The 22,475-nt window shown below is 54.7% G+C and overlaps 1 protein-coding gene across 5 annotated transcripts in view; it reads left to right on the top strand.

Annotated features, from left to right (window-relative positions):
* KIAA1522 (KIAA1522 ortholog) overlaps positions 1 to 22,475 on the top strand; it is a 45,834-nt gene that overhangs the window by 15,258 nt on the left and 8,101 nt on the right. For 2 of the 5 annotated variants that reach the window (XM_033422258.2, XM_033422257.2), the window contains exon 1: positions 11,748 to 11,987. The exons of 1 other annotated variant lie outside the window; for it this stretch is intronic. In XM_033422258.2, coding sequence (XP_033278149.1) covers positions 11,897 to 11,987 — 91 coding nt within the window. In that variant the 5' untranslated portion in view covers positions 11,748 to 11,896. Of the gene's footprint in view, positions 1 to 1,942; positions 2,288 to 11,747; positions 11,988 to 22,475 lie in introns of those variants that run through there. 2 more of the 5 variants (XM_033422256.2, XM_033422255.2) reach the window with 2 other exon arrangements.

Here is a 22,475-nt window from a genome sequence, read left to right as displayed (position 1 = left end):
TTTTTAATAAATTTTGAATAAAGGCCCTGCATTTTCATTTTGCACTGGGCTCTGCAAACTGTGTAACCAGTCTGGCCACCAGGAAGAAAGGAGGTGCTGAAAGGGTTGGTGGGGGGCAAGATTGCCCAACATTCCTCTCCTGATCGCCACTTCCAAAAGCCAGAGCATGTTTGCTTTCCTCTTTCCTCCCTACCAATGCATCCAGACTCTCCAACAGGCCAAGGCCCTGTGCATAGCTCGCTCTCGAAGTCTCAGCCCTGCCTATAACAATTTTCCTCTGATACTCACCAATGGAAGGAGAGGTAGGGTCCTTAGGGATAGTGCTAGGCTGGGCAGAAACCAAATGAATGGTGGTTAGATGGGAAACTGAGGCCCAGCAAGGACAGTAATCTGCCCCAGGTCCCCCAGGTGGTAGGGGGGAGGTGTCAGTGATGGCCCAAGTTTGCCACAGCTGAGCCGCTGGGGGCACTCAGGGGCTAAGGCAGGTTAGAGAGGTCACAATGCACACTCTAATCCTTCTATAATATAGTGAGTGTTGTCTATACTACAGCAGGGCTGACTGGGCTGGGTGGGGACCAGGAGAAAGCTATTTGACCAGGGTCAGGTTGGGCGATGAAGACAAATTCTAACCGGTGGGGTAATCATGATGCCCTTCTGGGGACCCAGTGAGGGAGTCTAAGAGCCCTGAACCCACAGCTGGACCCTAGGGCAATTTCTAGCTCCTGGGGACCAGGCAGAGACAAGACCTAGGTTGTCGATCTTAGCTCCTCTGCGGCTGACCACCTCTGTGCTCTTGGGCAATCACTGTCCTCTTCTGGCCTCAGTTTCCCTTCTGTACTATGGGGGTATCACTCCCTGCCCTGCTTCCCTCAGAGCTTGTTGTGGGATCAGATGATATGAAAGTGCTTGATCAGCTATAATAAAGAACCAGAGGTCTGGAGGAAACAAGCACAGCATTTTAATGATTCTTAAAGGCTTCCTTTCCCTACCAGCTTCCTCAGTCACACTTGTCACCTGCAGAGGATCTCAAAGCACCTTATAAAGTTGTGAGTTTAATCCAAGATCAGCTCTAATCAGTGTTGAGCATCTCAGTGGAAAATTCAGACCCAGGCAGGAGTGCTCTGGGGACTCCCTGCCTGGCCCAAGGGTAAACTGAGGCACGGCTCTCCTCATCCCAGTCACCCAAGGATGAAGCAGGAACCCAGGAGGCATGGGTCCCAGCTCCACATCGAGGACAGATGGAGGCTGGGGGAAGATGGGGTGAGGAAAGGTGAAGGTGGGGTGAGGAAGGGGAAAGGAGCGAAGGGACGACTCCCAGTCGCCAGATGGGAGAGGAAGACCCACTGTCGGTCACAGGTCTCGGGTGGGTCTGACGTCTGTCTCTAGAGCAAAACCTCCAGTACTGCCCGGGTCCTGGAAAACATTCTCAGAATTCCCTTATTGCAGAAGAATTCCAGAATCCCCCATCTCGTCCCGGACCAAACTCAGGGCACCAGGTTCTCTTGGGGTCCAACCCCAACACCTCTCTCCCCCCTTTCCCTGCGCATCCCCATCATCGCCCCGTACTTCTCTGTTCGAACCCAGCTCTCCTCAGTGCCCCCGCAGAAACGGAACCTCGGTACCGCCCCCTCCCGGACCCGCCCCGCCCCGCGACCCCGCCCTCTCGGCCCCAGCCCGCAGGCGCGGCTTGGGGGCGCGGGACCACCCTCCCTCTGCACCGGACCTCGCCCTCCCCGAGTCCCCGACCTCCCGGACCCGGGCCGGAGGGCCGGAGGAGGCGGGGAGGGGCCAAAGGCAGCACCGCCCCCGCCCCGCGGCCTCTCCCTCCCGGCTCTGTCCCTCCCGGCCGGCCTCCGCGCCCCGCCCGCCGCCCCGCGGCCCCTCCCGCGCCGCTCCCGCCGCCCGCCCCGCTCCTCGCCCTCTCTGCCTCCGCCGCCCAAACTTTTCTGCGGGCGCGTCTCCGCGCGGCGGCCGCCTGCCCGCCCGCCCGCCCCCGGCCCATGGGCGCCCCGCCGCAGGGGGCCTGACCCTCGCGCCGGGTCCCCCGGCCGAGCCATGGCGGCCCGCGCGCCCCCCGCCGCACCTGCGGCCGAAGAGCCGGGGGGCCCGGGCGGCCCCCCGCGCAGGAAGAAGTCTCGCTCCGGCGTGTCCGGCCTCCGCCGTGCCTTCAGCTGGCTGCGGGGCAAGCGGCGCAAGAAGGCGGCAGGGACAGAGGGCGCCGAACCGGCCGCCCCCCGGGCCAAGAAGGCGGACGACAAGGCCAGGAGGGCCAAGGGTAAAGGCCGAGGTAAGGCGACCGGGCACCTGGGCAGGCGCCGGGCGGCGCCGAGGGTGCGGCCTGGGTGGCTCCTCTGGGGGTCCGCGGCGTGTCGGAGGTGGTGACTCCCTAGGCGCCGTTGCTTGGGGAGCGAAGAGCCCAGGGCTCAGCCCCGCTCGAGATGGAGAGGACCCCCCGAAGGGGGCAGGAATCCCCTGGCTTAAGCAGGAAGTGCTGGCCGCCCGGCTCTTGGGACGGTGAGGCGGTGCCCCCTTCCCCCAGTCTCACTCAGGTTCTGCCCTCTGCTGCTGAGTCAGGGGGTCAGAGTCTTGACTCTGGCCTGGGGCCAATGGGAGAGGCACGTGACCTTACATCTCTGGTGGGGGGGTCCCTCTGGGTCTGGAAAGCCAACTGCACTCAAAAGGTGTTTCAGTCGTCGAGGTGGATCCGGGTTTCCAGCCCCACAGAGGACCCAGCACGGAGCATAACATGCTTTAGGTTCTTAGCAGTGTTAGCTTTTCCTACCTGGTCCCCCTCACCACTCACCTGGGCCAAACCGCAAACATCCACCTCCTGGGGTGGTGAGCTCAGGATCTGAGCCAACTGCCCCACCCACCACTCCTTCCCCCCGCCTTGGTAGAAACGGTCTTGTGTTGGAAGTGTGCTTGCAGATGGGGGAAACAGGCCCAAGTTAATGGAGAGGCTGTACCTGGGGCAGCGGTGGTTACCTGAAGTACTACAGCTAATTCCTTGCCTCTAGGCTCCCTCTGGCCTGATGGATGGGCAGCCTGACGGGAGGGGTGGCTGATCTGGCCCATCCCTACTGGAATCACTTTTCTTTTGGCCGCTTGCTTTGTTCTTCCCTCATCTTCCTCTCTGTTTCTGTCTCCTGATTGAGGTGGAGGGCATGAGTCTCTGCAAGAGGGTGGGGCTCCCTTGGGGCCAGCCGTCCTAGGAAGTCTACCTTTCCTGTGCTCCTGCTTCAGTGCTAGAGGTGAGGAAATGGCGGTGTGTGCAGGCCCATCCCATTCTGCCTGTGTTTACCCGCCCAGTGTCCTTTAACCACCTCCTCTGGAGGATAATTAGATGGAACACTTTAGGGGTCAGGAAGAGGGTGAAAGTCCTCTTGTGTGATTGCTTCCGGCCTGATCTTCCTTTTGGATATGGGCCCTGCTCCCCTGCAGCCCAGCCACAAACAGAAGTTGGGTGCTGGGGCTGAGATGACTGGGCCAGGCCCCATGGGAAGGTTTCCATGAGGGGTGTTTCCAAGGGCTCTGCAGTCCCCACAATATATGAAGTCTGTCCCAGGGCTGCCCCACTGGGATTCAATCTGAAGTCATCCCTATCACACTCGAGGGGGCATGGGTCAGAATTGCAGCAGGATGGTTTGTGGTCAGACTGTCAGGATTAGAGATAGAAGGCTAGTGGCATACCCCAGGGCAGTGGACACTTTTCCCCTGGGAGATCAGCCTGGGTGCAGGGGCTGGAAAAGCTGACTCTGTAGGTCCTTGCTCCGACAGTCTGGGTTAAGGGTCATTGGGTCAGTGGCAGGCCTCCCCCTGCCTTGTGTTTGGTATTGGGTAGCACTGGGCTTTCTGGGCAGCAGGTCGACCTGATTTGGGACCACGTGCATGGGCAACACCTCCCTGCCCCTGGCTGTTGTTTCCCCAGGTCTGAGGGTGGCCGTAGGTATGTCTGGAGGAAGTCCTGCTTCCTTTTGCTCCAACCTCCTATTATTCCAATTGTTTCCTTGTCACCTGCCTGGCCAAACTTCTTTTCTGTTTATTAAGAGAAATAAATCCAATCTCTCTAATCTCCACTGGCACTGCTGGTCAGGAAGGGGAAGCCCAAAGAAGGCTTAACTCTTTCTGGGGAAAATGTTTAGAATGAAGATTGGGGGAGATGGGGAGGAGGCACACACAGAAAATTCCTGGGAGGTCAGGGGCCTTTGCTAGGGAGGTCATTATCTCCCTGCTCCCAGTTGCTGAACCAAAGACCCATAGATGCAGGTCTTGGCTTCTTTAATCTGAGTCCCCTACTATAAAAGGGAAAACTGAGCTTGGGATAGATTTTGAGCCTCTGTTTTCCAGAACCCCCATGCTCCCCGCACTGCCCTGCACAGACTTAGAAAGGAAAGAGAGGAAGTCTGACATTTATTTATTATTCTGAATGTGCCAGAACGCCCCCCCCCCCCACCTCCCCGCCCCACATCCATTACCTCCATTATCATTTACGACCATTTGAAGATGGAAAAACTGAGGCTCAGGGACAGTTTTGAGCGATTGATTTGGCCACCTGGGATTTGAACTCAAATCATCTGACTTCCAAAACTGGTCCTGCTTTCATGATTCTCCCAAGGACATAGACCAGGGGGTAAGGCTTAAAGATCTTCTCATCCAACGCATTGTACAGATGGGAAGAGGCCCAGAGAAAAGTGAGGGAACTTGATAAAGTAGGAGGAGTATCAGAGTCAGGCAAGTTAATGAGAGTTCACATCCTGGCCCAGCGGTTAGCAAGCCCTGTGACACTGGGCAAGCAACTTCTCTGTGGCCTCACTGTTTCCATTACTGTCTCTTGAAGAGAGGGGACCTTCTCACTGGGCTAACCTTCCGGCTAGACATATCCTTGATGGGTCTGTGAGCTTTCCAAGATTCTTACAAAAGAGGATGTGAAAATTATTTGAAAGTGAAGTCACCATAGAAATGTAAGGGGTCGCTGTTATTGTGTTTGTGAGTTTATTCACCTGAGTTGTAAGGACCCAGTCTGGAAGGAATGGGCTTTGAAGCCGACAGGACAATTCTGTCCTGGGCCCTGGTCTGCCCCTCTCGGGCCATGTGACCCCGGCAGGTTATTAACCCCTCCAAGCCTCAGTTCTGCTACCTGTAAAATAGAGATAACAAATCCTGGCTTTACAGGGGTGTTTCAAGGATCAAATTAGAAAACAGACATGCAAGTGCATTGTGAATTGTGGAGCATGGTCCAGATGTCAGCGGGTTGCTGCTGCTGTGATGCTGAGGACTTGAGCATTAGCTAAGTTTATCCTGATTCATGTTTGGAAAACAACTCATTGGTTACACCTCAGATACCCGTGATGATGATGATTATTGAGGGGGGATCCACGGAAGGTGGAGTCTTACCTTTGTCCAGCGGAGGATTCAGGCACAGAAAAAGTAACAGACAAACAAACAAGCAGACATCCATATATTTCAGAAATATCATGTGGACTCTAGACAAGTGTGTGGGGAGGAAGTGTTTCTGGGATGGATGCCAGGACTGGAGGCTGGCAGATAATCGGGGGAGGCTTCCTGGAGGAGGTGAGCAGAGTGTGGAAGGAGGGCAGGGTGCTGACTAATTTGAAGGGGAACATGAAGGCTGCTATGTGCCAGACCCTGGCCAGGCATTTTCATGAATGTTTTCCCTTGTCCTCAACAACCTGGGAGGTGGTCAGTTACAACCATTTATAGGTGAGAAAATAGGCCCAGAGGGTGAAAGTAAGTTGGTCAAGGTCATTCAGCTTCATTCATTTGAAAAAGACATATTCCTTACTAGATAGTGTCATGTACTGGTCAGGGTAATGCAAATATTTGGGACAAGACAGGCAAGGTTCTTACTTGCATGGACATGATGAACATAGCGTAGCACTGACAGAGCCACTCAATCTGTCTCCAGAGGCCATACTCCAAACAAGATAATATGAGGTTGGATGTGTTTCTGACTCGAGGGGAGTAACTGCTGTAGAGCTTAGGATCAACTTCGGGGAAAGGAGTATACAGCCCTCCCGAAGGTTTCTCTCAGGCAGTGGGCAGTGGCTGGGGGGGTGGGTGCTGGGGATGGCTCCGATACTGATAGTGAGAATTTAGGAGCTACCCTGCCAGGCTCAGCAGATTTAACCCCATGAACGTTGGCCACTCACTCAGGGAGAGCTGTGCTGGGCATGGGGTTATGGAGAGAATCCTGCGTTTGAGTTCTGCTTTGCCAAGTCCTGCCCCATTCTTGGCAAGACACTGTCTGTCTTAATAAAGATGGGGTTTAATGACCTCTGACCATTAGTGGCCCTTTCTCATTCTAGAATTCTATGAGTTTGAGAATGGTCTGGAGGAGCAAGCTGGAAGGGGGAACTGGGGGTGGGAGCTATGTTCAGGGAAGGAGAGCCTACCTTTGGCCAGTCAGATGGACACGACATCGGGACCCAGTGGTCTGGATGTCATAGGAAGGTGGGTGAGGATGCAGGGTGAATAATGCCAACTCTCCCTGCTGAGGAAGGGGCCTGTGTAGCTCTAAAGCAAAGTGAGGACCCAAAGGCACTTTGGTTAGTGGTCACTTTGCCTCTCTGAGGTCCGGGTGGTATCTGTTTGCCTTTCAATAAACACTCCATGTATTTCCACATTCTGTGCCATTGCATGTGCTGTTCCCCACCTAGTATGTGTTTCCCTTCCCTTTTCTATCCAGTACTTCTATTCATCCTCAAGGCCTGGTCCAGTGTCATCATCTCTGTGATACTCCTGGGGAAATTATTGCCCCCAGACTCTAGAGCAGGGTGCTCAAGAGATTTGGAGTTGAACAGCATATGCTTTTCTTTCTTTTTTTAATATTTTATTTATTCGTTTATTTATTTGGCTGTGTCGGGTCTTAGCTGCGGCATGCGGGATCTTTTGTTGCAGTGCGCGGGCTTCTCTAGTTGGCGCACGGGCTCTAGAGCACACAGGCTCAGTAGTTGCGGTGCGTGGGCTTAGTTGCCCTGCAGCCTGTGGGATTTTAGTTCCACGACCAGGGATTGAACCCTTGTCCCTTGCATCGGAAGGGGGATTCTTTTTTATTTTTTTGGCTGCAATGGGTCTTTGTTGCTGTGCTCAGGCTTTCTCTAGTTGCGGCGAGCAGGGGCTACTCTTTGTTGTGGCGTGTGGGCTTCTCACTGCAGTGGCTTATCTTGTCGCAGAGCACAGTCTGTAGGCGTGCGGGCTTCAGTAGTTGTGGCTTGTGGGCTCTAGAGCGCAGGCTCAGTAGTTGTGGCGCACAGGCTTAGTTGCTCCGCGGCATGTGGGATCTTCCCGGACCAGGGCTCGAACCCGTGTCTCCTGCATTGGCAGGCAGATTCTTAACCACTGCACCACCAGGGAAGCCCAGAAGGTGGATTCTTAACCACTGGACCACCAGGGAAGTCCCAGGATATGCTTTTCTGGTCACCTTCTTCTTGGGGAGGGGCATCTCAGTGTCCTTAGCCTGGGGCCTTGGCTGATGTGATATGGGCAGGGCTCCCTCTGCTGTGGGATACATCAGTGCGGGAGTGGTTTCCATAAAGGAGTCTGGGTCCACCTTCTCCAAGCCCCTCTGAAGTGATGAGCATTGTCAGCCTTGGGTCCAGATGGGAGAGGGGGTCTCACTAATTTATTTCACAAATACTTATTAAGTAATTAATATTAGGTAATAAGTACCTACTATGTGCCAGACTCTGTCCTGAGGATGAATGAAAGACAAGGTCCCAGTCCTCGTGAACCTCACAGTTTGAGGGGGGTAGTAGACATTGAACAAGTAATTAAGGGTCAAGAAGTGTGACTAAGGAGGGAACAGAGTGATCTTCCCCGAGAGGTGATGCGAGCTAAAATGGAAGAATGAGGGGAAGCTGGGGTTGAGGGATTTGCAGAGCTGGAACCAGGCAAGGCTTCTGTTGGGGGTTGGGACCAGCTGGCTGTCGCATTCCGTGGGCACAGGCATCACCATACCTTACTGTTCTGAACATCCTGAGGGCAGGCCCTGGGCTGACTGTCTTTTCCCTCTGCCCTGCCCAGCACAGGGCCTGGCATTAAGTGGCTTTGGGTGATAGGTGGGTAATCTGATATGGGCCCCCAGAGCACGGGTATCTCCAGATCCTGGGCGCTCAGAGCTGATAGCCTGAGATGTCACAGGGAGCCCTCACGGCACATACAGATGGGCAACTGAGGCCCAGAGGAGGAAGTGACTTGCTCAAGGTCATACAGCCAACCAGTGTTGGAGGCAGAACAGGAGCCCACACCTGCCAGGCTGACCTCAGCTTCCCCACTCCTTTGTTCTGACTTCAAATGGAAAATCCCATCCCAGAAAGGGCCCTCGAGCAGGGGTGGGATGAAAGGAGCAGGAAGCCGAGGAGGCCGAGAAGGCCTCATCCATCCCCTCCCTTACCTCTGACACCTTCAGAAGGGGCCGGGTCCAGCTGCCTCTCCCCCTCCCTCCTCAACGGAGGCCCTGGATCCGCACCGGTGGCACAGGGCCCAGGTTCTCCTGGAAATCCCCTTCAGGCTGGGGGGCCCTCCCCCCACCACTCTCCCTTTCCCTGTGGCCAGAAAAATCTCTAATCTGTTGTCGGCAGAGGGCAGTGGGAGCGCCTCCCCTCCCCCACCCGCCCCTCGGAAATTCCCCTCTCCCCGAACCCTCAAAGCTGTCTCAGCTGCTCCTGGCCTGTCACATGCTGAAGAAAACTAATGAGAGGCGGCATTGTATATTGTTTAGGCCGCAGTGAATGTGGCGGGGTGGGGAGAGCAGGTATACACACCTCTGCCTCCCATCTGGAGAACCCATGGACGGCCACCTCCAGTCCTGTGGCTGACTTGGGGGAGGAAGTGGGTGGAAGCAGCTTCCTTGGGCAGCAGGGATGAACTCGTTGTCCACCTCCCCCATGACTATACTCCCCAGGACTCTGTGCTCTAGTGTTCCGCTGTCCTGGGGGCCGGTTCACCAAAGGCTGTCAGCTGCACTCCCAGGGTGCTCTGTGCTGGCATGGAGGGGAGATGGAGACAGCTCAGCCTGCCAAGGGTTTAAACCCTGAATCTTCTGGCAAAGTGCATGCTTCCCAGGAGGCTGCTGATGGGGTCTGTTCCGAGTAGGACCTCCTGCCTGCTTTAAGATACCCTCTCCTCTAAGCCCCTAGCCAGCCAAGGCCTTTAATACTATCCTCCAGGAGGGTCACGAGACACTCAAGCCCTGCCTTGTGGTTCCAGGCGTTCTGGTCCATATGCCTACCATATCACCTACTTCTTCCCACCAGTCCTACCCCAGGCTCTCCCAGGCTCTCCCAGGCTCTCCCATGCACTTGACTCGTTGGTAGTACTCTTCCTCCTGGATCCGGGAGCAAGCACAGCCTTTGTAGTGAAAGAAGGTAAGACTGGGAGAGTGCCTTGGACTCTCTTGCCTGTGCCTCTTCACCTCCATTAGTGCTCAAGGTGCCATCATCACCACCTTTGCCAGTTTCTGTTCAACACGTAGGGATACCTACTGTGTGCCAGACACTGTGCTGAGCCTGGGGCTACTAGGAGGAGTGAGAGGATCAGTGTCCTTGAGGAACTTGTTTTCTGGTTGGAAAGGGACATACCAAAGCAAACTGTTGCCTTGAGACAAGTGCTGGGTTGGTGTTACACAGGGTGCTGGGGAGCCCTGAGGTGTGATCAGTTCTGTATCAGCGGACAGCATTAATGCCTGTGGGAGCCCCAAGAACTGGGCTGGGGGAGGGGGGGGTCAAGGAAGACATGGAGGAGGACACTGTCTAGCAGGGCCTTGAGGACAGGCAAAGGTGGAAGAGGAAGGAGCTCTGAGAATGAGAGGGGTGTGGTCAGAGATGAGGCTGAACTGGTGAGCGGGGGCAGCTCCTGCAAGGTCTCCTGTGAAGGCCAAGTTACCTGCTACACTCCAGACATCCTTCTAAGCTCTTTGCATGCCTGTCCTCACTGAATGTATGCCAAGGGATTTGGACTTTACCCTTGAGTGTTCTCTCTGCCCCCCCATACCACCTTTCCCCTTTATGGGCCTCAGGTTCCCCACCTGTAAATTAAGGGAATTGGGCCAGCAAATCTCTGAGGTCTCATCGAGCTCTGCCACTAGGACCCTCTTCTCTGTGCAAGGCAGGGAGCCTGCTGCACACAGCATGGTATACAGTGTATGCTCAACAAGTATTTTCTGCGTGGATATATAAAATACCAGCCCCTCAGGGACTACACTGTTGTCAACCTCAGTCTCTTAACAAGAGATGGGCCTCAGGGAGGGTGTGGTTCAGCTTTAACTCTCCCATTTTGCAGGGAGGGAACAGGGTGTCTTGGAGCCACTGGGCATAAGAGGCAGCGAGGTGTAGTGGAGGGGCTTGCTGCGGTGGCAGAAAGGATGAACCTTAAGGGGATTAGAACTGAGGGCCGTGGGCTTCCAGCCCAGTGCTCTTTCTCTGTCTATACCATGCTGCCCCTGGTTGGAGAGATGGCAGAGTGATCGTAAAGGAGAGTCCTTGCCCAGTATGTGGGGTCCTGGGCAGGTCCCTGGACACAGGGCACTTGTGAGAACATGAAGATGTGGGGGCCTTGGGCAACCTGGAAGGCTTTCAGAAGAGGTGAACCTTGGCCTGGGCTTTGAAAAACAAAGACTTATTTAACGGGAGATGAGAGAGAGTTAGGGTTAGATGCACACAGACATGTGCTTCCATGTATGTTTACCTATATGCTCCATTACTTACACATACCCCGCCCCCCAAAGGTAGATAGATATGGGTATATCAGCAGACAATTGCACAGTCATATTGATACAGAAAAGCACATGCAATTACAGTCTTATAGACAAACGTTTTTACTTACATGCACTCAAGCAGACTATTACACACTCAAATACACAAAAAGCAGGGATATTCAGCCAGCTTGAGGGAGTCACAATTATATAGGCAAAAGCACACATCCAGACCTATGTAAACAGACTCAATTATATGGATACAGGCATGCAGTCACAGATGATGACACAGAGAGGAACCCACATGTTCAGGGTCACAGATGCACAACTACACAGCCACATTCAAGAACGCAAATACAAATGCCCAATTACATGCCCTCCTTCAAGGTCATGGAGAGGCACAGATAAAGTGGTGGGGTAGGTAGCCTGGAGCAGTGGGTATTGGACTCAGTCTGGGTTTGAGTACTGGCTCTGTAGCTTACTGCTGTTTGACTTTGGGCTAATCATTTGATTTCATGGAACCTCAATTTTCCCATCTGTAAAATGGAGATGATAAAAGTACCTACCTTACGGAATTGTTTTGTGCATGAAATTAAGTAATACATGAAAGCAGTTATCACAGTGCCTGGCACATAGGAAGCGCTATATAAAAGGGTTCTATTGTTATTTTGAACACCATTACTACAGAAATACAGTCAGATAGATGTATTTGTACAAACAAGCAGAGACAGGAGATACACAGACACGTGACACTCACGGGGTGGTGGTTGGTGGGCCCTAGCAGCAGCAAGGCTCCAGACCCCGCCTGTCTGGAGCCTGGGCCCCTAGTTCTCTTGGTTCAACTGCAGTCCTCAGAGGCAGCCCCTGGCCTGGGAGAGCGAGCGATCCGTCGGCCCCACCTGGACAGGCCCGGCCTTTCCCAGAGCACTGGGCGGGGCGGCTCAGCAGGTCTCCCAGGTCCTCAGAGGGGTGGAGCTTACGGGATGTGCGCCAGGCCCCGCCCCCTGCCGGCCCCTCCCTCACCCCGGCCATTGGCCGCAGAGCCCGGGGGCGTGGCCGAGCTGGGGCTGGGGGCGCCTGCGGTGGCCGCCCGCGCTTCTCTCTGCCTCCCTCCTGTGGCTGCGGGCCCGGCTGCCGGGCTGGTAGGGCTGCGCTAGGGTTCCCGCGCCGGCTCCCGCGCCCACCATGGGCAACTCACACCACAAGAGGAAGGCCCCAAGCGGCCCCCGGGCCCGCAGCTTCTGGCGGTTCGGGCGGTCGGCGAAGCGGCCGGCAGGTAGGGGCTGGGGGTGGGGGCGGGGCAGGCGGGGAGGAGGGTCTTCCTGCCGCAGCCGCCGCCGCCGCTGCTGCCCCCTCCTGGGGCTTGTTGGGTGTGAGTTTGGGGGGCCGGGAATCCCCCGCACAGACCCCACCCCTCACATGCAGACAGAGACACATGTACGCACGAATACCCGCGGGCGGGCACATGTACATGTTCACAATTTACAGTCACATACACAACACCCACTCAGATGTACGGACATGCAGACACAAAATCACATACACATTCACACCCACACGATCGCTGTGGGAGGCACAGATCCTGAGATACAGGTACATATACCTATGTATACGGTTTACCCAGCCACACGAACACCACCACAGTCGCAGATTCAGACACATTCGTGTAGGTACAGTTGCCCAACGTCTTAGGCACACGTATGTACACACAGGTTCAAAACTGCACAACCAGCCAGACCCCAAAGCACTTATACATACACACACACACATACACACGCACGCACGCACATTTGTTCCCCAGGCTTTAGCCCGCACAGGCTGAAAGTTTGCAGGAAGGAGGGGAGACAAAGGTTGAGGGGAGAAGCAGGAAACCAGGGGCTGGAGACTCGAGCCGCCTCCATCTGGCTTGATCGGGAGTCGGACTGGTTCCCTGGGCTCCCTCCCCACCCCCATCCGCACCGCCGCTGCCTCTCTCTGTCCCCCTTTCCCCCCCCACCCGCGGTCCCCATGGTCGCTGCCGCATCTCCCCCTTTCAGTGCAGCCACCGAGCTGGAACGCAGCCCTTCCCAGCGTGCTGCGGGATCTGTCCGCGGGTCACATTCCATCCTCCAAGTCGGGGGGAGGGGGCAGAATGGGAAGGCCTCCAACCCCAAGGCTGGGAGCCAGGATTCCTGGTTCCCCCCAGTGGGTGTGGCGGTTCAGGGTATCCCCGGGTCCCAAGAGGTGTTGGAGGAGGGGCTGTCTAAAGTGCCTAGTTCCTCCGCCTGGTGAATCCAGACATGGGGTAGGGGCAGGGTGGGGATCCACCCCCCACCCCGCAAGATAAGGGGTCTCCAACAGAGTCGGGTATCTGCTGGTTTTGGGGAATGAAAAAATCCTGGAGAAGGTGGCTTGGGGGGCCTCCCTCCTGTGGTGGGAGAATCCACCCATGACTTCCCAGGATGGCCTACATTCCTAGAGGTTCTGAATTGAGCCTGATGATCTCATCCCTCCATGCAGGGGGCAATAGAAAGGGCCTAGGCTGGGATTTAGGGTGTCTGGGTTCTCAGTGTTCCTCTGGTATGGGCTCTGTGACCTTGAGCAGATTGCTTTCACTTCTCTGGACCTTCCTGGCTCCTAGAGGGAGGTCTGTCTGTGAAATTAGGGCAGCTTAGCTTCGGTGACTTCTTGGGACCCTTACAGTTCTGGCTGGCTATTTCGTCGTGAAAGAGACTGATAGAGAAGGTGGGCTTGTCCAAGGTCATTGCCTGCAGTGGTTTGAAGAATAATCATGATTATTAAGAAAAGAATTAATTAAATTCTGGTACGCTCTCTGAGGTTCCTCAGAAGCTGGGTTGATGAGAGACTCCTGGACCTTCCAGTAGTCTCCCTGTCCCAGTAATCCTGAAATCTAGGTTGTGCCCACCTGTCTCTCCTCTTGGAATCGGCACCAAGGGGCTGGGGCTGGGGCTGGTGAATCTTCATCTGCCCTCGTATGGCCACTCTAATCTGATGGTTTCCTGAGAACCAACTGTGGATCCAGACTTGTGACCATTTGTGGTGGGGGAGAGAGAGATTAAGAGGGCTGTTTACAATCTCCTGCCCGCCAGCCCTTACAGAAGAGGCCTGGGGCTTCTAGCATCTCTTGTGCTCTTCCAGTTCCTGCTGCAACTCAAGGGTCAACCAGGCTTTAAAGGTGTTCCTAAAAGCCCAGAAAGCAATGTCAAGGCAACATAGAAGAAAGCGTGGGGGGCTAGGGAATATTCTAGGCTATATGTTAAAAGGCTTTTGGGTTGCGGTCAGTTTTAGAAAACTGGGGAGCTGGTATTAAAGAAGTAAGTGTAGGGTTGGAATTAGTCCTGAATTGTTGATTAGACAAGAGAACCTGCCCAGGGATGCATTTCAGCTCTGGGGTATGGTCGTGAGCAAAGGCATGGGGTTGAGACTGAGTGTGGAGGCTGGAAAGCAAAGTAGTTGAGGTTTCTTCCTTGTGCCTGGGAGGACAAAAAGTGAATGTAAACCTCAATCTCTTTGTTTTTACTTGTGCTGAGGATTCTAAGGCTTCCCTGGCTTCAGCCTCTGCTGACACAGGTCCAGGTATGGGACTGGGGCTTGAGTGCTTACTCCTTTGATTAGTCTGTGAAAGGATGGGGGAAAGAACGCAAGGCAAGCAGAGAGGGCTGGAGTCTACAGGCCAAAGGGAGCCAGTGAAAGTGTTTGAGCAATTGAGGAGCCGATGAAAGTGGTATGTTAGGAAGATGGCAGGTGCAGGCAGGACAGGTTGGGGGGTGGGGTGGTGAGAGTGGAAGCTCATAGAACGGTCTGGAGGCTGTTGCAGTAATCCAGGGGAGAGGCTGATGAAGTGAGGGCTGGGGACATGTTGAGGGCTGTGGGAGTGGAGAGGAGTGGCAGCTGCAGAGACACTGCAGAGGAGGTGGCAGAAGTGATAGGAAGGACCTGGGATTAATCAGATGTTGAGAGTATGGGCCAGAGAGTGCTGTGAAGGCTCTATGCGTGAGGCTGCTTGGCTGGGGGTGGCAGCAGAGCTAAATGCTATGCTAAACCCTTTACTTTGATTAATTCATTTGTCCTCCAACGGTCTTACAAGCTGTAAGCTATTATTCCCATTTTACAGATGAGAAAGCTGGAGCTCAGAGAAGTTAAGTCACTTGTCCAAGGCTACTCAGCAAGGAGGTTGCTGGACAGGGATTCAAACCCAAGCCTGTCAGATTCCAAAGCCTGTGCTCTTAATTATTTTAGGTGTAGATGGATATCCTCTTATGACGGAGGGGCCTGCATGTCCTCCGGGTGAAGAAAGCCTGAGGCCCTGGGGGATTTGGACTCCGTATGGTGCACAGGTGGAGGAAGCACTGTGGAGGAAGGGCAGGGGTTGAGGACTAAGCATTGAAGCCGCCAAGAGCTCAGAGAGGGAGCTGGTTGGCAGTGGGAGGGGAAACTGAGTTTCAAGGAAGGGTTGGTCCCATGTTACAAATGCCCTTGGACCATAGAGAAGGGTGAGGGTGAATAGGGAGAGGCCTCCTCACTGCTGCAAAGACATTGTAACCTGCTGGGATTGTTTGGCCTTGGTTCTCAGGAATCCAACTCAACCCTCCCAGCCCCAGGCCATCTAGGCACTTGGTCCTGGGAGGTACGGAGAATTGGTGAAGGATGTGAATTGGGAGCTCAAGGAGCACCCCCAGCACTCTGTCCTCTTCCTGTTCCCATGCATTATACTGTCAGGCTTACACACATGGCCCTCCTCCTGATAGGGTTTATTGTTCCCACTTTGCAGATGAGATTGAGGGAAGGGACTAAGTCATTGGTGGAGTCAGACTCCGCCCTGCCTCTGGACCTAGAGCACCAGTGGCCACAGCTGGGAGAAGACCTGCTCCTGTTACCTCCCTTGCCCCCTTTCTTCCTGTTTCCTCTCCCTTACTGGGGTGGGGAGACTTGTGACCAACTGTATGTCTAGACTTGCTTGTGGGAGCCCTGGGCTTCCAGATAAGGGGCTGGCCCAGCCCTCTCTGGTCTGAGGGATCTGAGATAAGCTGAACCCCCTTGCTGCCCCAGGTCCTGACCCAAAGTGAGGGACCACTCCCCTCCTTCTAGCGGCAGAGTCATACATGCCAAGGGCTCCTTAGAGATCATCTCCCCAACCGTCCCACCTCACAGATGAAGAAACTGAGGCCCAGAAGATGGCAGTGCCTGATTCAGGATCATGCTTCAACTGAGGGGCAGTGAGAGCTCAGGCCTAGGACATCTGATTCCCGGGGCAATGGGATATCTGGTGTGGGCTCCGAATTCCCTTTCCTCCCAAACAGGGGGCAGTTAGGGCTGCTAGATAGGGCTAGGTCACTGAGGAGCTGATAGGAAGCTGATGTTAAGTGTCCCTTATCAGACCTTATCTTAATAATGGTTCTCAACTCCACTTGAGATTTGAAGAGAGCTCCAGAAGTGGATGGGAGAGGAGGCCTCTAGAGGCATGGGAAGAACAGCAGCCAGTGTGAGCTGGGCTCACATCCTGATTCTGCCATTATTAGCTGTGTGACCTTGGGCAAGTCACTAACCCTAGGGGAGTGCCTCTGTATGGTGAGGAGGATTTAGTGAGAGACCATGTGTGTCTCAGTCAATTGGCACTCAGTAAATGCTGGCTTATGATTGGCGAAAGTGAAAAGGCCCCCGTGCCTGGATAGGCAGAGGCTCCCTCTGATGACAACACTGTGTTTACACTTGGTTGCGTGGCTTTAACTTTCCCAGGCACTCTGTGAGGTGGGTGTTAGTCCCACTTTACAGATGAGACTGCAGCCCTGAGAGGCTGATTCATTTGTCCAAAGCCTGGAATCCAGACCTTCCGACTCCCAGCCTTTTTCTCTCCTGGCTTCATGGTGGCTGCCTCTCTGGCATCTATGAAATGAGGATAATCATGCCTTGAAGGAACAAAGGAAAGGGCTTTGGAAAGTCAGGATCTCACCCTGGCCGAAAGAGATTATTATGTTACTGTCGGCAGCAGATACTGACCCGGAAACTCATTATGACATTTACTAATATTATGGTAGCTAATTCCTCCCTGTGTTACTGCCTGTTCCCCCAGGCGCCTGTAGGACGGGATCCTCCCCTTTCTGTCCCAGGCGCTCCCTACCCACCAATATTTACCGTAGAACCGGCCTGTCAGCTCTGCCCTGGCTAGGCTGGGGCTTCGCACTGAGAAGAGGAAGGAGGGAGATTCCCCTCGTGCAGAAGTGGGGTGCAGAGCTCCCCCACTTTGGGCAGTGACTGAGGCTATGGCCCCCTCCCTCCCACGCCGACCCCTTAACTTCCTGAGACTTAGGGTCACTAAGGCGTTTGCAGTGAGACCCAGGTTCTGGGCTCTGCCACTTCCTGTTTGGGTGACCTTGAGCAAGTCACTGTCCCTCCAGCCTTGTGCTCATTTGTAAGAAGGGAACTCACACCTACCTTTCATGTTTCTCATTCGCTTTCTTCGAGACAGTAGAAGAGGAAAGTGTTTTGAGAGAACCGTAAAGCGCCTTCACCTGAGAGTTGTGTTCACTTCCTTTTGTCTTGCCTCTAAGAGAATAAAATCTACGCATGCTCTGGATTCTGCTCCTATGGGAAGGCCCGGGTCCCCTCTGGGCCTTGGTTTGCCCACCAGTACAAAAGTGAGGGGCTGAGACTTAGGGGCCTCCAAACACCCTGAATCCTGGCTCCAGAGCAAGGCCACCTGGGCAGCTGTGCCCTCCCACTTCATTCCTCTCCCCTGAGTCAGGCCAGCCTGGCTGCGGGGCATGCCGCAGCCCCCGCCCCTTGCTCTGGAATGGGGCAGGTTGAGGCCTCACCCTGTGGAGGATGTTGCCAAGACAGTACATACGCATGCGCACAGGTGCACGTGGCCTTGGGGGGCGGGGGGCAGGGGCTCCCTTTCCTATTCCTCTCTGTTTCCAGGCTCGGGGGGCCCCAGAGCAGCGGGTACATGCATCTGCCCTCGTGTACACGCAGCCACCCAGCAAGACCCTGCATGAATCTGCGCAGTGGCGCTCGGGTGTGGGGAGGGCGTGGACTAGGGAGGCGTGGGTGTGCTTTGTGGACGTGGTGGTGAGAGCACCTGCCTGTGAGGGATGGCCCCAGTGAGGCTTTTTGGAGGTGCGGTCTGCACACTTCTGCTGGTGGTCTGTATCTCAGCTCCTTCCGGAACTTGCAGGTGTGCTTCCTGGTGTGCGTGGCCTGGAGCAAGGTGTCTTCTCAGATCCAGGAAGCCTCCTCCCCTGGGCAGGTAGGGGAGGCAGAGGCTGCGTGGTGAGCCTCAGTCCCAGGCTGCACCTCTGGACTGTGCTGAGGCTGAAGGTCCTGGAACACGGACTCCAAGTGTGGCCTTAGGCAAGGTCCTTCTGCTCTCTGGGCCTTAGTTTCCTTGCGAGGTGCATGCTCTCCATCCGAGGCTCGGGTTGCTGAGCCTCTCCCCAAACAAGCTACAGGTGTGTAGACCTGCGCCTGGGGTGGCTCAGAGGGACCTCAGGCTCTGGCCAAGGCGTGGGTGGGGGTTGGGGGGATGGGTGTTGCTGGGGGAACCAGATGTTATCAAGTGTGAGAGCCTTGGATCCTGCTGGGGAATTTGCAGCTGTGACCCTGACTGCAAGCTATGGGCCTGGGACCTTGATGAGCTGATGTTTCCCCACCCCTGACTTAGCAGAGCTCAGCCCTTAGTTTCCCTGGTTGGGAGAAGCTGAGCATGCCTTTGTCCTGCATGGTTGAAGGCTCCAGTTTTGGAACCAGCCAGAGCTTGGGAAGTCACCTGGCTCTGTGAGCCTCACAGGTCAGTTACCAGGAGAGTATCTTTGAGTACCTGCTTCGAAGGACTGTTGTCAGATCTGTGAGGGTAGAGACTGCCTTCCAGCAGCACCTGGCATGGTGCCTGGCACGAATTAATCACCCTACAAGTGTCGGTCTACTGCTCTTTTCTGTTTGAGTGGGACTAATAAGAGGGATGGATGGGTATGGCCTAAGAGAGAGGGAAGAGGGGAGGATGTGGTCAAGAAACCTCAAATTTTGCGGGATGGTAGGGTCATCCAAACCTTCAGAGGGAGATCAGGTTTGTAGCTGGCACAGTGGGCAGAACGTGGCTTTTGGATTCAAGTGGTCTTGAGTGTGAATGCTGTCCCGCCACTTACCAGCTTTATAATGCTTGTCCTCTCTGGTGTCCATTTCCTCATCTGTAAAACGGAGATAAAAGTGCTTACTGGGCTTCCCTGGTGGCGCAATGGTTGAGAGTCCGCCTGCCAATGCAGGGGACACGGGTTCGTGCCCCGGTCTGGGAAGATCCCACATGCCGCGGAGCGGCTGAGCCCGCGAGCCATGGCCGCTGAGTCTGCGCGTCCGGAGCCTGTGCTCCGCAACGGGAGAGGCCACAACAGTGAGAGGCCCGTGTACCACAAAAAAAAAAAAAAAAGAAAAAAAAAGTGCTTACTTCTTGGGAATTCCCAGGTGGTCCAGTGGTTAGGACTCGGTACTGTCGCTGCGGGGGCCTGGGTTCAACCCCTGGTTGGGGAAATAAGATTCTGCAAGCCGCACAGCACAGCCAAGAAAAAAAACGTGCCTACTTCTTAAGGGTGTTGTTTAGATTTCAGTGATCTGAGGATATATACTATCTAGCCCCACAGAATTTTGTTCTCTAGAGAGCAAAGGCTCAGGTATCTGCATGAGTGGTCCCTGAGAAGTGGCACAGCAAATGGGGAAGGACCAGTAGGAGGATCTTGCAGCATGGGAGCCATTGTGAATTCTTAGATCCCTAGAGACTCAGAGAGAGAGAGGTGCTGTGAGAGAGGGGTGTCCTCAGAGTCTGGGGGACAGCACTTTATAGTTCACAGACCTTCTCTTCCACAGTCTCAGCTACTCTTTGTTTTTTTTTTTTTCTGGCTGCAGCGTGAGGCATGGCATGCAGGCTCTTAGTTCCCTGACAAGGGATGGAACCCATGCCCCCCTGCAGTGGAAGCACGGAGTCTTAACCATGGGACCACCAGGGAAGTCCCTCAACTACTCTTTTTGGAGTTGCCAGGGGGAATCTCTTTTAACACCGTCAATACTCAGCTGAACCTTTAGTACTGACCTCTTGGGGTTCTTTGAATAAAATCCTGACTCTGCCAAGGCCTCTGGGGCCCAACCTGACCTGGCTCCTGCCTTTTCTCACCTGCCATTCTCTCCCTTGCTCATCATATTCCAGCCACACTGGCCTCCTCTCTGTTCTGGGAAAACCACCCCACCACACCTGCCTCAAGACACCTTTATGCTTGCTGTTGCCTCTTTCTTTTCTTTCTTTTTTTTTTTTTAATATTTATTTACTTATTTGACTGCGCCAGGTCTTAGTTGCAGCACACAGGATCTTCGTTGCTGCGTACGGGGTCTTCATCGCGGCATGCAGAATCTTTAGTTGTGGCATGCAGACTCTTAGTTGCAGCATGTGAGATCTAGTTCCATTACCAGGGATCAAACCCGGGCCCCCTGCATTGGGAGCGTGGAGTCTTAGCCACCGGACCACCAGGGAAGTCCCTGCTGTTGCCTTTTTCTAGAAGGTTCTATGCCCAGCACTTGCCCTGGTTGGCTTCTTCTTTAGGTCTCAGTTCCAATAGCCTTTCCTTGATGCCCCCTAAAGTCACCCACTTCCTGTCACATCTCCTCAGCCCTCACTATCTAAAATTATTTTGCTAGTTTACCTCATTCGTGTATTCATCAAATATTTATTTATTTATTTATAAAAATTTATTTATTTATTTATTTATTGGCTGTGTCAGGTCTTTGTTGCTGCGTGTGGGCTTCGTCACGGTGCATGGGCTTCTCATTGCGGTGGCTTCTCTTGTTGCGAAGCACGGGCTTTCGGCACGCGGGCTCAGTAGCTGTGGCTCGTGGGCTCTAGAGCTCAGGCTCAGTAGTTGTGGTGCATGGGCTTAGTTGCTCTGCGGCATGTGGGATCTTCCCAGACCGGGGCTCGAACCCATGTCCCCTGCATTCGCAGGCGGATTCTTAACCACTGTGCCACCAGGGAAGCCCCTCATCGAATATTTATTGAACTCATAGTATGTGCCAGACACTAGAGATATACTGGTGAACAAGATAAAAGTTTTCCAATAGCTGTAGCCCCTAGTACTAGTTTAATAAATATTTGCTGATTAAATGAATGGATACAACAATCTTATAAAGAGGAGTTCTTAGCCTTGTTTCCATGTGAGGTCATGACTTGTATGTGATGGAGCTGGATTTGAACCTGGACCTGACTTCCCTCCAAGTACCTTCCCTCCTGCCCCCCCACTCTTACTGCCCTCACCTGTGACTAATTCTGTTCTCCCCCCTGCCTGGTGATCCAAGAGAGTCGCTGAGTCACAGAGTGAGACCAGTGAGAAGAATCCTGGGCTGGAGGAGGGAGAGGTCTGTGTTGAAGGCCTGCCTCTGTGTGACCTTGGCGAGTTAGTGCTTTTCTGGCTGTTGATGTTACATTACTGAAGTGGGAAGATAATCCTTTGGAACGTCTGGGGCTGGACAGACACGTGAGGGGTTGTTAGCACCAGCCACTGTGATTCCGCTCTGGGCATCTCCCCGGCTTCCCAGCACTGTGTCCTGGGCTGGCTCCTGCTCCTCCAGGGACCTCTGCCAGTGTGTCCTTGCCATCCGCCCAGGCAGTCCTGGGCTTCTGCCTGGCTGCTGCATGCTGTGAGCCCCTTCCCCAGGGAATCACCCTCAGCAGCCAGGAGGACTTGGGGGTGAGCACCATGCCAAGTCTAGTCTAGTGGCTCTTCCATCCACCATCTGGCAGCCGGCACCCTTGCCTTAGCTCTGGCTCGTGACCGTTTAGAAAAGGACTTGGAGACAGGGGTAGTGGGCTGCCCCTGGAATTGAGTATCTTTGGCCCTCCTAGTCATCCTTTGCACAAGAGCCGAGCACCCAGAGACTCCGTGCCTCAGTTTCCCTGTCGGAGTCTGGGAAGGTGCCTGCTCCTGCCCTGCACTCGAGGGGCGGGGTCGGTGGATGGGCGGGAGCAGTGGTGAAGGTGGGAGGAGGACCTGGAGAGTAGCCCCTCCCCCTCCTCTGCCTGGAGCCGGCGCTCTGCGGCTGGGCGGGCAGACTCATCCCCTCAGCGCTGGGTTATGGTGAAGGCATCGCCCGGCGTTCTGGAGAGGTCAACGTAGGGGACGGTCCGAGTGGCGTCGGCAGTCATGGTGGTGTTCCTGGGCCGCCACCTCCCGGCGCTCCTCGGGCTCTTCAAGAAGAAGGGTGAGTGGGTGTGGCTGTGGGGGAGATAAGAGATCTCCGACACCCCCATTTGCCAGACCCTTACGTAGAATGGGGGATCAAGGCCGGGGAAGGCAGTGGGGTGGGGGATGCGGGCTGGTAATGAGGCCAGACTCCCCTGTCCGCCACGGTGCCTTTGTCCAGCAGCTTTCCTACTGCCTTTGTTTGATTTCTGCTTGTGTTTCAGAGGATGGCTCTAGGTGTCTCTGACCTTGAAGCCCGCAGTCCTCGGGCAAGATTGCCTTCCTCCAGGGGTACTCACGCTTTACTGGGTACATCCCAATACCTCAGTTCCAAGAGGTAGTGCACCCCCTCCTGGGTCAACTCAGTGTGTGTGTGTGAGGATGGGATGTGGGGAGCAGAGTAGAAAGGAAAGTAGTGCCCCTGGAAGTTGGGGAGCAGATCAGGAAAATCGTGTTTAGAGGCCTGGGGGTGAAGTTTTGAGGGGAGGGGCCTATCCCCTCCTCCTCCTAGGAACTGGGCTTTCAGGCCTGGATTAAGATGTGGGGGCCAG

The sequence above is a fragment of the Orcinus orca genome, chromosome 1 (genome assembly GCF_937001465.1).
Source record: "Orcinus orca chromosome 1, mOrcOrc1.1, whole genome shotgun sequence".
Lineage (NCBI taxonomy): Eukaryota > Metazoa > Chordata > Mammalia > Artiodactyla > Delphinidae > Orcinus > Orcinus orca.
Note: the sequence above shows the minus strand (reverse complement) of the source record. Positions and strands in the feature narration are given on the sequence as shown.